The sequence below is a fragment of the Carex rostrata genome, chromosome 24 (genome assembly GCF_964058835.1).
Source record: "Carex rostrata chromosome 24, lpCarRost1.2, whole genome shotgun sequence".
NCBI classification, from domain to species: Eukaryota; Viridiplantae; Streptophyta; class Magnoliopsida; order Poales; family Cyperaceae; genus Carex; species Carex rostrata.
Genome location: NC_135941.1, coordinates 582,572 through 596,912, shown reverse-complemented (window position 1 = coordinate 596,912; position 14,341 = coordinate 582,572). Strand labels below are relative to the sequence as shown.

The 14,341-nt window shown below is 33.1% G+C and overlaps 3 protein-coding genes across 3 annotated transcripts; all 3 read right to left on the bottom strand.

Moving 5' to 3' along the window:
• Positions 1-244: 244 nt before the first annotated feature.
• LOC144575999 (F-box/kelch-repeat protein At1g57790-like) lies at positions 245-1,018 on the bottom strand. The gene has a single exon (XM_078326269.1). The coding sequence runs from the start codon at positions 1,016-1,018 to the stop codon at positions 245-247; it is 774 nt and encodes a 257-aa protein (XP_078182395.1).
• Positions 1,019-4,355: 3,337 nt separating this feature from the next.
• Positions 4,356-5,309, bottom strand: LOC144575998 (putative F-box protein At5g66830). Its single transcript, XM_078326268.1, has one exon. It carries the CDS (start codon positions 5,307-5,309, stop codon positions 4,356-4,358), a length of 954 nt encoding a protein of 317 aa, XP_078182394.1.
• Positions 5,310-12,857: 7,548 nt separating this feature from the next.
• LOC144575997 (F-box protein At2g05970-like) lies at positions 12,858-13,940 on the bottom strand. Its single transcript, XM_078326267.1, has one exon. The coding sequence runs from the start codon at positions 13,938-13,940 to the stop codon at positions 12,858-12,860; it is 1,083 nt and encodes a 360-aa protein (XP_078182393.1).
• Positions 13,941-14,341: the final 401 nt, after the last annotated feature.

Sequence of the window (14,341 nt, the reverse complement as noted above, 5' to 3'; positions counted from 1 at the left end):
TGATGTCAAATAAGTTTTAAAGTAGGCATAAACCAAGTAATGTGGTTTCCCAGATCGAAAGGGGCAAAAGGGGTGTCGATAAGTATTGTTTCACTATTCTCTATGTCATACATATGAAGGTAACCTGAACGAAGTGCCTGTAGTCAAAGAACAATATTCGGTCTCCAATACTGTTAAGCTCGACCCAACATGGATTCCTCTTTCCATTACCAAATTCGAGACAGTGAATAGAAAATTTAAAACTCTACAATTCATAGGAATGATTATGAGAAACACTCAAAATCTCTCCAGAAGACTCGACAAGGTAAGGACCTTTTAACGAATTGTCATAATTTTTTTTATATTGTGGTGGAGGTATGTCATAGAGCTCTTTTTGACTACTAATATCCATAACTTTTGTAAACCCATTATAGCTATCAACCCTGAAAAGTAAATCTTTAAAATAGTAACGTCGGTATTGAGTCCCGTGTCCAGGTCCAATGATATTCCACCTATCATCACCGGGTGTACAACCGACCAATCTTTCCATCTCAGTGATGAACACATAGTCGCCCCTTTGAAAATTCGGAGGATTATACCAAGTAAACATCCTTGGAAACCAAATTAGATTACAAACATGTGGAAGAGGGAGAGGAACCTCAGTATTGCTAATGGGATTCAGAAGAGAGTAACTATCAGGTTTATCATATTGTTTGGTGAGCATATAACTACCGGTAGATCCAAGGAGGCTCTTGCCAGAGGAGCAGCGACCACGGATGGTGTATAGTTTTTTTAAAGCGATAGAGTAGAACTCTAGATTGGATCCCTCGCTAATCTTGACAATCCAAGGGAATTGTGGAGGAAGGTCTGAGATGGAGCAAGAGAGACGCCAAGTCTTACAAACTGCTCGGTATCGAATGAAATCAGAGACGTCGGACCGGTTTTTCAGGATAAGAGATAAAAGTTCCAGTGGAAGATCCGTCCAATTTCTTTCTGTTTCTGTTTCTGTTTCAATTGCTGCCTCCTTCTCTTCAACCATGTTTTGCTTTTTTGCAGAGTTTTTGATTGTTGTGACTTAGTGGAGGTTTTGGAATTTGGTCTTAAATAAAGCTGAAAGGTGTAGAAAATTAAATTATGCAAAAATAACCTTTTGCACAAATATCCTTTGAGCAACTCAAAAGCATGTAGTTTTACTAAATTAAAATACTCCTTTATTTAACATTATTTTTGATAAAGAGGGTTAAAATTTTAAGAGGAGTGCTATTTTGAGAGCACAAATATTGAGCGTTAGAGAATATTTTTGCACTTTATACTAACTTTATCTTTATTAAAAGCTGTTGGTATATTTGCTAAGGTTTTGTGATTCATGCAATTAATATTAAGTAAGAAATTGAATGATAATAAATATTATATGTTTTTATATTAAATCAGATTCTTTATTCCATTTTTGTTTCCTTCCTTGATTTTGGAAAGATCAAATTCTGAAAAATATCAACTGCATTTCTAACAAAGAATATATGTTGATCACTTCATTAATTTTTTTAAATATATACATTTGAATCGTGAATTATTTGCAGAACAAATATAATTATTAAAAAAATAATTTAAAACATGAAACCAGCAAAAATGGATCTAGCTCTTTCAATAGTAAGCCTCAACAAAAGTTTGAATTTTTTTTTTAATTATATTTTTAACGAAAAGTGAAGAACAAAGGTTCTTCGTCGATTTTTTTTCTACATCAGTTTTTCTTAACGTCCAAATTTTAGAGGCTTACAATATTTTTTTTTCTTGCTGATTTGACTGTTAAAATTGTTTAAATTTCAATGGTTTATGTGTGTTTGTTGTATTTATTTTGTAGATTTAATTATAATTTTTATTTTTGTTCTTTTTTTTATTCTGATTTTCCAATTTTCAATTAGCTTTTAAAACATGCAAATCTGTCATGTATACCAAATTAATTAAAAGAGTACTTATTTCATTTTGAGTACTCCCTTTAGTGCTCGTAATATAAGACCTCATATCAATATGTTTAAGCGAGATATATATATATTGTCATGATATCTAAATTACGATTATACATTTATTTATTATTGATACCTTTATTTTCATAAAGGTGGGTATAAAAGTAATATTCATGGAGAAGAGCTTGATTACATCAACGCATAAATTACATTTCTAAATTGTAACTCCATAAAAATAAGCAAGAAATATAAAAATAAAAAATAAAAAATGATTGTGCTTCTCCCAGACACAGAGATTAGGCTTGTCATCACCAATTTGTTTATTGATAGAAAAATAAAAAATAAATATCAGAAAAAGGTTTTGTTATTAAGATATTTTGATTTATAGAAATTAAGAACGTGATAGCATTTCCCATCGAGCGGACATATTAACATCCCGTTCTGTTAATTCAAAAATAATTATTACACCGGACCGCTAATTAACTGAACTAAAAATTCTAGACGGTACAAATCAAAATATCTCTTAACAGAGAGTACTGGAGTCTGCTTCTCATGGATTAGATAATAATCTTGAAGAGCTGCTTGCAATTTTTCTCCAAGTTTGAGGACACGTGTACTAAAGCTAGAAGGAAAATAGAAAGTCCTCCATTTTTGTTCATGCATGTGTAATTTTTGTTTTTTGTTATTTCAACCTATCATCTAGATCTACATATATAAGGTATCATTTGATTATTTTCAAAGTTCTCCGGATTTTGATAATAATCAGATGTCAAAAATTAAGTTTGATCGGACGGGATGGTTTATACCGTTCTATCTTTTTCTTTTTTCTTTTTACCGATTAATTAGCGATCTGTTTATCGATTAATTAGCGATTTATTTACTGGATGTGGTAGTTTATCTCGTGCATCGGATAAGAAAAATTGAAATCTCGGTGAAATCTAACTCTTTTCCGATATTTTTTATTTTTCTATTAATAAAAAAAGGCTTGTCATCAACCCCTGCCCCAGAGAACACAATTACGAACTGCTGCCTTGTAAAGATCTGATTTGCCAATAATGTTATGTTATTAGGTAATATACATCCTAAATTTGTAGTTAGGCTTCAGATTTGGCCTTACTCCAGAAACTGGAAATGATTTGAGATTACATAATCCTCATAAAACAATTTTCCATTCCCCATGTATTGATCACAGGAATATATGAAACAAACAAATTGAGATTAAGAAGACTGAATAAATTAGAAAAAAAAAATAGTCAAAAGCACACAAAAATTATAATAAAATTAATTCAACATCCAGTATGATCATTCTTGACAAATCATTGTCTTACATTAAGTAACCCTTAAGTTCTGAATAAGAGTATATCTATACTCAAAAGCTAAATAAAAACATCATGCTCTAAGATTAACAGAAAGAGGATTTTGACTAAGACTAACTTAGTAAATAAAGGTTGGCAAGGAGATACGAAATATATGTTTTGTGATCAAATAGAGAGTACAGAGCATCTTTTCGTTCAATGTTCTTTCATTAGCTTAATATGGAATTGGATAGCAGATTATAATAACTTTAGTTATGATTGTCACACTTTGGAGGATTTATGGATGATTGATGCTTCTATTCTTTTAAAAGATAGATTATTAATTGAATTATTACGAGGTGCTGTTCTATGGACTATTTGGTTAGAACGCAATAGATTATGTTTTAATGTTAGTTCCCCTTATGTTTAAATTAAATCTTATATTGCCTTTTGATGTTAATAATATTCCAGATCTCCTTCTGCTGGAAGAGGAAAGAAGCTCAGACACGACCCAAACTTTGGACCTCCTGGTGCAGGATTCTGGGGTTGGCAACCCCCCATTTCCAATGTTTGGCGTCGAGGAAGAGGATGAAGACTTATTAGATTTGTAGTACTTAGTTTTATGCATGTTATGATGTTTTTGTGTTTTCCTAGGATTGTTGCCTTCTTGTGTTGTGGACATGGTAAGATGTTTTGGTTTTTTCTATTATTTTTGCGTATGTTTTGAATAGCTGTACGGACTTGACATATTTGATTTTGGTACCAATTTTAGGTACTAGGTCAAATATGCTATGATTCTTGATTTCAATGAAATCGGTGGTAAAATACCACTATTTTTCAAAAAAAAAGATTAACAGAAAGGGAAAATAATGTCAGGAGAGAAGCGTACTTGGCAGCTACGGCCTTGGGTTTCAAATTAAAAAAAATTGCCAGGAGAAGTGGCAAAGAGGACTGTATTCGCTGTACAATTATCTTGAATACATTGATGTCATACGTGTTTTAAAGAAGGCAAAAACCTAGTAATATGGTTTTCCAGACTGAAAGGGGCGAAAGGGGTATCGATAAGTATTGTATCACTATTCTCTATGTCATACATATAAACGTAACTTGAACGAAATGTCTATAGCCTATTTATGAAGTAGATGCAGTTTCCTTTGAACCCAATAAAATCACTTGCTCTGAGCCAGAAACCACGACCATAAGGTACAGTAATTTCAAAGAACAATATTCGGTCTCCAATGCTACTAAGCTCGACCCAACAAGGAGTCCCTTTTCCATTCTCAAATTCGAGACGGTGAATAGAAAATTTAAAATCCCTACATTTGTAGGAATGATTATGAGAAACACTTAAAATCTCTCCACAAGACTCAACAAGGTAAGGACCTCTAAACGGCTCCTCATAATTTCTTTTATATTTGGGTGCTGGTACATCATAGAGCTCTTTTTTACTACTAATATTCATAATTTTTGTAAACCCATTATTACTATCAACTCTGAAAAACAAATCTTTAAAATGGTAACGGCAGTATTGAGAACTGCATCCAGGTCCAATGATGTTCCACCTATCATCACCAGGTTTACAGCCAATCGATCTTTGCATCTCAGTGAGGAACACATAGTTGTCACTTCGAAAACTTGGTGGATTATACCAAGGAAACGTACATGGTGACCAAATTAGATTAGAAACATGTAGAACAGGGAGAGGAACCTCGCTATTGGTAACGGGATTCAAAAGAGAGTAACTAGCGGGATTACCATATTGTTTAAGCATATAACTACCGGTAGATCGAAGGAGGCTCTTGCGAGAGAAGCAACGAGCACGGAAGGTGTATACTTTTTTGAAAGCGATGGAGTAAAACTCTAGATCAGACCCCTCGCTGACCTTGACAATCCAAGGGAATTGTGGGGGAAGGTCTGAGATGGAGGAAGAGAGACGCCAAGTCTTGCAAACTGTTCGGCATCGAACAAAATCAGAGATTTCAGGAAGTTTTTGCAGGATGAGAGACAAAAGTTCCGGCAGAAGGTCCGCCCAATTTCTTTTCGTTTCGGTTTCAATTAGTGCCTCCTTCTCCATGTTTTTCTGATTTTTTGCTAAAGTATTTTTGGTTTGCTGTGCCTTAGTGGAGGTTTTGGTCTTAAATAATTTTTAGCACAAATATCATTTGAGCAGCTCAAAAGCGTATGGTTTTACTATATTAAAATGCTCCTTTATTTAACATTAGTTTTTGATAAAAAAGGGTTAAAATCTTAAACTTTGAAGTTGACCGTGTTTACTAAATATATATATATATATTTAAAAAAAATGCTTTGTCAACATCAAATATAAGTCTCGGAAATTTTTTCCTAACGTTATATATATACATAATACATTCATATATAACAGTCTAGGTACTTAATTTGAAAAGCTAAAAACAGTTCTATCTCACCGTACAGAAACAATATTTAGAAGGATGTATTTTGAAAAATAAAAGACTAAAGGGGTAAACTGTAAACAGAAATGGAAGCATAATTAATCTGCAATCGCCAATTGAATAACGAAGCACTAATTTTGGTATAACAAATATAGAATAAAATTCCAGAGGCATTAGTATTCTAATTTTTGTAGATGCGTAATTACGTATAAAGAAAAATAAGAAACAAAGACACAACATTAATTTAATAATTTATGCGTGAAACTTGCGCTTATAATAGAAAAGAAAAACAGCGAAGCTCAATAATCTAAACTAATTCGATCTGAGATAAAATATAACATGTACCATGCGACTTTAATATTCGTACCAGAGTAGAATGGTCCGAATCCAAACTCAAAATTTAAGTTACTTAAGGGATCTGAATTCATTATTTCCGCGGTTAATCAAGAGTACTTTTAGTTTCCTCGTCCTCTTGTTAGAAGATTCAACAATCATAGATGATCTAGACTAGAGTGAGAAAGATAGTACTATGGTGGAAAGGTACCAACTTTTGAAAGGTTTCTATCTATTCTCAACTCAGTAGGTGTCGAAACAAGAATAGCTGCTGCTGCTAATAAAAAGAAGGAGGTTCAGTTGGAGGTAAGTAATGCGTGTAATTCACGTTATAGATGCAAAGTGGATGGATCTTGGCAGTCTCCATGGATTGGTGGATTGGGGTTTGTTGTAGAGGATGGGGAACTGTTGAAAGGATATCGAGCCGCTCCCAGTGTTGTATGTTCTCCGATGCAAGCTGAAGCTGTGGCCTTAAGAGAGGCGATACACTTTGTAAAGAGCCTCAATTTGTCTTCGTGTATTTTCTTAACAGATAATCAAAATCTTGCTAAAGTCTATATGGAGTTGCACCCACCAATTAATGCTGACTGGAGAGCGTATAGGGAGATAGGGAGATAAATGAGGTCTGGACTATTTGTCCTTAATAGAGATTAATTTTACAGTACCTATAACATTTTAAACTATATAGAAAATCACTCAAAAACACAGAAAAAAAAAATGGAGGTCAATGAACTATTTGTCCTTACACCTTTGCCTCTTTAAAGGCTATGGTACTTATACTGTTATACATAACGCAAATTGATACCTATATCAAGAATTTGTATCGTTATATTTAAAGTCTAAACAGTCCACCCAAATAGTTAAACATGACCTGCCTATAAAAAAAATGCATTAATGGCCAACTTTACAATTTTCATATATTTTTATTTCTTATTTTTAGATAACAGAAAATCACTTGATTTCATTTTGAACAATTAAAAAGTAAAAAATCACTTAATATGATTTGATTTTGAATATTAAAAATAAACATATTGATTCACAGTGCGGAAGTAGTACTGAACATAGGTTTGGACTCAGTCTTCCTTTCTAATGTTAACCTGATATCTATCTCCTTGCGAAATCTTCAACGGAGGTTGGTATTGCACAAATTCAATTGGCTTGTTAATTAGCAGCCATGAACTTTTAGTTTATTCCAAATAGCCCCAAATTACGACTTAATTAGGTGGGGAATTGTAGTACATCCCTATCAAATTATCAATACTCCCAATTCAATCGATGAGATTAATACTGTTACGCTGCTGCAGTGAAGTAGGCTTCTCTAAAGTCCATGCGAAATTTTACTCAAATGCTCCTTATTTCCATAGAAGCTTCGAATGCTCTATATTTCCATGAATGCTGGCCGAAGCAATGAGATAACTAATCCTAAACTAAAATACCACTGCTGAATACGCCAAAAGGTACTCTAAACACTATAAAATATGTATACACATTAGCCAAATTCCATCAATGCATGTGTTATTCCCAATACACCTGGGATCAGAAAAGTCACAATATATATGACAGCTCTAATTATAACAGAAAAGCAAAGTGCATTACTTAAGAAATTTTCTCAGTAAAATTGTTATCTCTAAAGTTTGACACAAAAAACTGCAAATTAGAACAAAAACTTGTCAAAAACACACAAAAATTCCATTAAAATTAATTCAACATCCACTATGATCGTTCTTGACAAATAATCATTGCCTTACATTAAGTAATCATTAAGTTCTGAATAAGAGTATATATATGCTCATAAGCTAAATAACAACATGAGGTCCTAATAACAGAAAGGGAAAGTAACGTCAGGAGAAGCATACTTGGCAGCCACTGCCAAAAGTTTTAAAAAAAAAAAAATGGCCAAAAGAAGAGGCAAAAAGGACAATATTCTCTTTACAATTATCTTAAAATGCATTGATGTCAGATGAGGTTTAAAGTAGGCATAAACCAATTATAGCGGTTTTCCATACAAGTGGCGAAAGGGGTATCAATGCGTATTGTTTCACCATTCTCTATGTCATACATATGAAGGTAACTTGCATAAAGTGACTCTAGCCTATATATGAAATAGATGCAATTTCCTTTGAACCCAGTAAAATCACTCGCTTTGAGCCAGAAACCACGACCAAATTTTTCATTAATTTCAAAGAAGAATATTCGGTCTCCAATGTTGCTAAGCTCGACCCAACATGGATTCCTTTTTCCATTGCCAAATTCGAGACAGTGGATAAAAAATTTAAAATTCCTCCATCCATGGTAATGAGTATGAGAAACACTCAAAATTTCTCCACAAGAATCGACAAGGTAAGGACCTCTTAACGAATTTTCATAACTTTTTTTATATTTCGGTGGTGGTACGTCATCGAGCTCTTTATGACTACTAATATCCACAATTTTTGTAAACCCATTACGACTATCAACCTTGAAAAGCAAATCATTAAAATAGTAACAACGGTATTGAGACCCGCATCCAGGTTCAATGATTTTCCACCTATCATCTCTGGGTTTACAACTAACTGATATATCTGACTAAATGATGAACACATGGTCGTCACGTCGATAATTCGGAGGATTATACCTTGGTAACCAAATTAGATTACAAACATCTAGAACAGGGAGAGGAACCTCGCTATCGCTAACTGGATTCAGAAGAGAGTAACTGTCATGATTACTATATTGTTTGGTAAGCATATAACTACCGGTAGATCCAAGGAGGATCTTGTCAGAGGAGCAAGGAATACGGATGGTGTATTTTTTTTCGAAAGCTATGGAGTAGAACTCTAGATTGGGCCCCTTACTAACCTTGACCATCCAAGGAAATTGTGGGGAAAGGTCTGAGATGAAGGAAGAGAGACGCCAAGTCTTGCAAACTGCTCGGCATCGAACGAAATCGGAGATGTCTAAGAGTTTTTTCAGGATGAGAGAGAGAAGTTCTGTCCAGTTTCTTTCTGTTTCCATTTCAAATGCTGCCGCCTCCATGTTTTTTTTTTTTTTTTTGGTTTTTTGCTAAAGGGTTTTTGTTTTGCTGTGGCTTAGTGGAGGTTTTGATCTTAAATAAACCGGAAAGCCGTGAAAAAATCACATTATGTAAAAATAATCTTTTGCACAAATATCCTTTGAGCAGCTCAACAGCGTATGGTTTTACTAAATTAAAATACTCCTTTATTTAACATTTGTTATTGATAAAAAAAGGGGGTTAAAATCTTAAACCTTGAAGTAGACCGTGTTTAATAAACACTAAAAAAAATAGCGTTGTTAACATCAAATATAAGTCTCAGAAAAAATTTCTGTCTAGGTACTTAATTTGAAGAAAATAGCGTTCTATCTCACCGTACAGAAATAATATTTAAAGGAATTATAATTTGGAAAAATAAAATAAAGGGGTAAACTGTAAACAGAAATATAGAATAAATTCAAATATAGAATATAGAAAAAAATATATATAAAGGCGGAATGTTGTATAACAAATATAGAATAAAATTCAAACATAGAATATAGAATTAATAAAATTCCAAAGGCGGAATGTTGTATCACAGATGTAGAATAAAATTCCAGTGGCATTAATATTCTAATTTTGATATATATGTAGAAACAAAAATTTAAAGGACATGGCACTAATTTAATAATTTGCTCGTAAAACTTGCACTTATAATAGAAAAGAAAAATAGCAAAAGTAATCAAATTTTGAGTTTAGATCCGGACTGTCCGATCAGAATCTAAACTAATTTGATCCGAGATAAAATGTGCGAAGCAACTTTAATATTCATAGCAGAGTAAATCGGATGGTCCGAATCCGAACTCAAAAATTTAAGTCGCTCTAGGGATCTGAATTCATTGTTTCCATGGATAATCAAAAGCATTTTTAGCTTCCTCTGTCAAGTTCTAAGATGATCCAACAATTCTAGATGATAAGTACAAAATTTTTCATAATGTAATATTAAAATTTATTAAAATTCAAAGTTTATTTTTAGACAAATAGTGGAAGTGACCCCCGCTTGAATTTCACCTCAAACAATATTTATAAGAAAATCATTCACTGAATAAAAGTTCAACGATTATATTAGAAAATGAAATTATTCAACATAAAACCGGTACCAAACAACTGGTATACAACCCTTGTAAAATATACTTACAACACAACCACACACAATGAACTTACAACAAAATCACACCTAGTTTGTAAAACAATAGCAGAATCAAACCAAATACATCACTAGAAAAACATAATATCTCAAAACTCTTTATAAAAATAAATGAACTCTTAAATTAAACCAATTTCACAAAAGAATTATTAGAAAAGCAATTCTTCAACTTTTTTTTTTTCATACAAATCAGTACCAGAACTGATTCAAAATCACAAAAGGGCTAGAGGATCATCATGCCTTCATTACTTTCTCCCAAACTCAGAGATTAAGCTTGTCATCACCGATTTTTTTATTAATAGAAAAATGAAAAATAAATATCAGAAAAAGGTTTCGTTATTACGATATTTTGATTTATAGAAAGGTGATGGAATTTCCCGTCCAGCGGACATAATTAACATCCCCGTCTTGTTAATTCAAAAATAATAATTAACATCCCCGTCTTGTTAATTCAAAAATAATAATTACACCGGACTGCTAATTAACTAAACTAAAAACTCTGGACAGTACAAATCATTGCGTCCAAAAATTCTGAACGGTACTAAAACAAAAAAGATGTTGCAAACGGTCCCATCCAACAATTCTGAAAAAATCTATCTTGCAATTTTTCTCCAAGATTGAGGACACGTGTACTAAAGCTCGAAGGAAAATTGAAAGTCCTCTATTTTAGTTCGTGCATATGTAATTTTTTTTTGTTATTTCAACCTATCATCTCTACATATATAAGGTATCATTTGATTATTTTCAAAGTTCTCCGGATTTTGATAATAATCAGATGTCAAAAATTAAGTTTGATCGGACGGGATGGTTTATACCGTTCTATTTTTTTTTATCGATTAATTAGCGATCTGTTTATCAATTAATTAGTGATTTATTTACTGGACGTGGTAGTTTATCTCGTCCATCGGATGAGAAAAATTGAAATCTCGTAGAAATCTAACTCTTTTCCGATATTTTTTATTTTTCTATTAATAAAAAAATGCTTGTCATCCCCTGAGAACATAATTACGAACTGCTGCCTTGTAAACATCTGATTTGATAATAATGTTATGTTATTAGGTAATATACATCCTAAATTTATAGTTAGGGTTTCAGATTTGGCCTTACTCCATCCAGGAACTGGAAATGATTTGAGATTACATAATCCTCATTTCAGATATATAAATAAATAAAACAATTTTCCATTCCCCATGTATTGATCACAAGAATGAAACAAAAATTTTGAGATTAAGAAGACCGAATAAATTAGAAAAAAAAAAACTAGTCAAAAGCACACAAAAATTCTATTAAAATTAATTCAACATCCAGTATGATCATTCTTGACAAATCATTGTCTTACATTAAGTAACCCTTAAGTTCTGAATAATAGTATATCTATACTCAAAAGCTGAATAACAACATCAGGCTCTAAGATCAACAGAAAGGGAAAATAATGTCAGGAGAAGCGTACTTGGCGAGAATTTTGTATTCATAGTAATTATAAAATTCAGATGTACGGAAACACATAGAGTACCTCGTTTTCAACCAATATAGTAAGATCGTTAGCGTTGATCGCGATCTAACATTTTATGGATCTGAGGCAATACCCACGATCCATCTTTTTTTTTTTTTTTTTTTTTTGTAAAACGGTTTAAAACTACAGTCTAAGTTTTAAAAAAAAAAAGATGGATCGTGGGCATTGCCTCAGATCCATAAAATGTTGGATCGCAATCAATGCTGACGATCTTACTATATTGGTTGAAAACGAGGTACTCTATCTGTTTCCGTACATCTGAATTTTATAATTACTATGAATAAAATATTCCCGTACTTGGCAGTAGGGGTGGCAACGAGCTGCTAAAGAGCGAGTTAGGCCACACTCGTAATCAGCTTGTTTAGGATCAAGCTGAGCGAGCGAGTTTGAATAGATTGACTCATGGCTTGTCCGAGTGAGCCGAGCTAGCTCGTTACTAGCTTGACAGATTCATAAATTTGTATAGTTTCTTTCCTGCTATATCTTAAATTTTCATAACACATCTTATCAATTATGGTTAAAACAAAATAATATTTATATGCCTAATTATCGAGGAATACTCTTAAATCAACTGCAATTAAGCAAATCAACTACTATAAATTAAGTTTACAGCTAAATTCATACATACAAAAATATAAAAATCCTAAATTCATACAAACGTATTCACATAATAAATTAATGCATATCAAATCAAACAAATTCATACAAATTAACTTAGTTGTTTATAATTAATTCACACATATTTCATATAAAATTACCAATCAACTTAAGCACATTCCAAAGTGCAATTATCATAACACTGACTATAACATCCATAGACCATAATATCCCCATAATATCTCTAATTTGAAGTGAACAAGTCTGATTAAACTATTAAACTATATATATTAAATAGCTCGTTAATGACCGAGCTGGCTCGTGCCGAGCCAGGCCAAACTCAAACTCATTAATTTTGGCTCGAGTCTGTGGCGAGCAAGCTAATTTTAACTCAGTCCACTAACGAACGAGTTGTTACCGATCGAGTCACGAGCGAATACCAACCGGGCCACGAGCCACAAGCTTTTTTGCCTGCCCTACTTGGCAGCCACTGCCATGGATTTCAAAAAAAAAAAAAAAAAAAAAAAAATTCCAGGAGAAATGGCAAAGAGGAGTGTATTCGCTGTACAATTATCTTAAAAACATTGATGTCATATGTGTTTTAAAGAAGGCAAAAACCAAGTAATATGGTTTTCCAGATTGAAAGGGGCGAAAGGGGTATCGATAAGTATTATTTCACTATTCTCTATGTCATACATTGGAACGTAACTTGAACGAAATGTCTGTAGTCTATTTATGAAGTAGATGCAGTTTCCTTTGAACCCAGTAAAATCACTCGCTCTGAGCCAGAAACCACGACCATAAGGTACAGTAATTTCAAAGAACAATATTCGGTCTCCAATACTGCTAAGCTCGATCCAACAAGGAGTCCCTTTTCCATTCCCAAATTCGAGACGGTGAATAGAAAATTTAATATCCCTCCATTCAAAAGAATGATTATGAGAAACACTCAAAATCTCTCCACAAGACTCAACAAGGTAAGGACCTCTAAACGACTTCTCATAATTTCTTTTATATTTGGGTGCCGGTACGTCATAGAGCTCTTTTTGACTATTAATATTCATAATTTTTGTAAACCCATTATAACTATCAACCCTGAAAAGTAAATCTTTAAAATGGTAACAGCAGAATTGAGACTCGCGTCCAGGTCCAATGATGTTCCACCTATCATCACCAGGTTTATATCCGATCGATCTTTCCATCTCAGTGAGGAACACATAGTCGTCACTTTGAAAATTCGGAAGATTATACCAAGATAACCATGGTAACCAAATTGGATTACAAACTTGTAGAACAGGAAGAGGAACCTCGCTATTGGTAACGGGATTCAAAAGAGAGTAACTACCGGGATTACCAAATTGTTTAAGCATATAACTACCGGTAGATCGAAGGAGGCTCTTGCCAGAGAAGCAACGAGCACGGATGGTGTATACTTTTTTGAAAGCGATGGAGTAGAACTCTAGATCAGACCCCTCGTTGACCTTGACAATCCAAGGGAACTGTGGGGGAAGGTCTGAGATGGAGGAAGAGAGATGCCAAGTCTTGCAAACTGCTCGGCATCGGACAAAATCAGAGATTTCAGGAAGTTTTTTCAGGATGAGAGACAAAAGTTCCGGCAGAAGGTCCGCCCAATTTCTTTTCGTTTCGGTTTCAATTAGTGCTTCCTCCCCCATGCTTTTCTGATTTTTTGCTAAAGTGTTTTTGGTTTGCTGTGGCTTGTGGAGGTTTTGGTCTTAAATAAACCGGACGGCCGTGAAAAATCACATTATGTAAAAATAATTTTTTGCACAAATATCATTTGGGCAGCTCAAAAGCGTATGGTTTTACTATATTAAAATACTCCTTTATTTAACATTAGTTTTTGATAAAAATGGTTAAAATCTTAAACCTTGAAGAAGACCGTGTTTACTAAATATATATTTAAAAAAAATGCTTTGTCAACATCAAATATAAGTCTCGGAATTTTTTTTCTTAACATTATACATTCATATATAACAGTCTAGGTACTTAATTTGAAAGGCTAAAAACAGTTCTATCTCACCGTACAGAAACAATATTTATAAGGATGTAATTT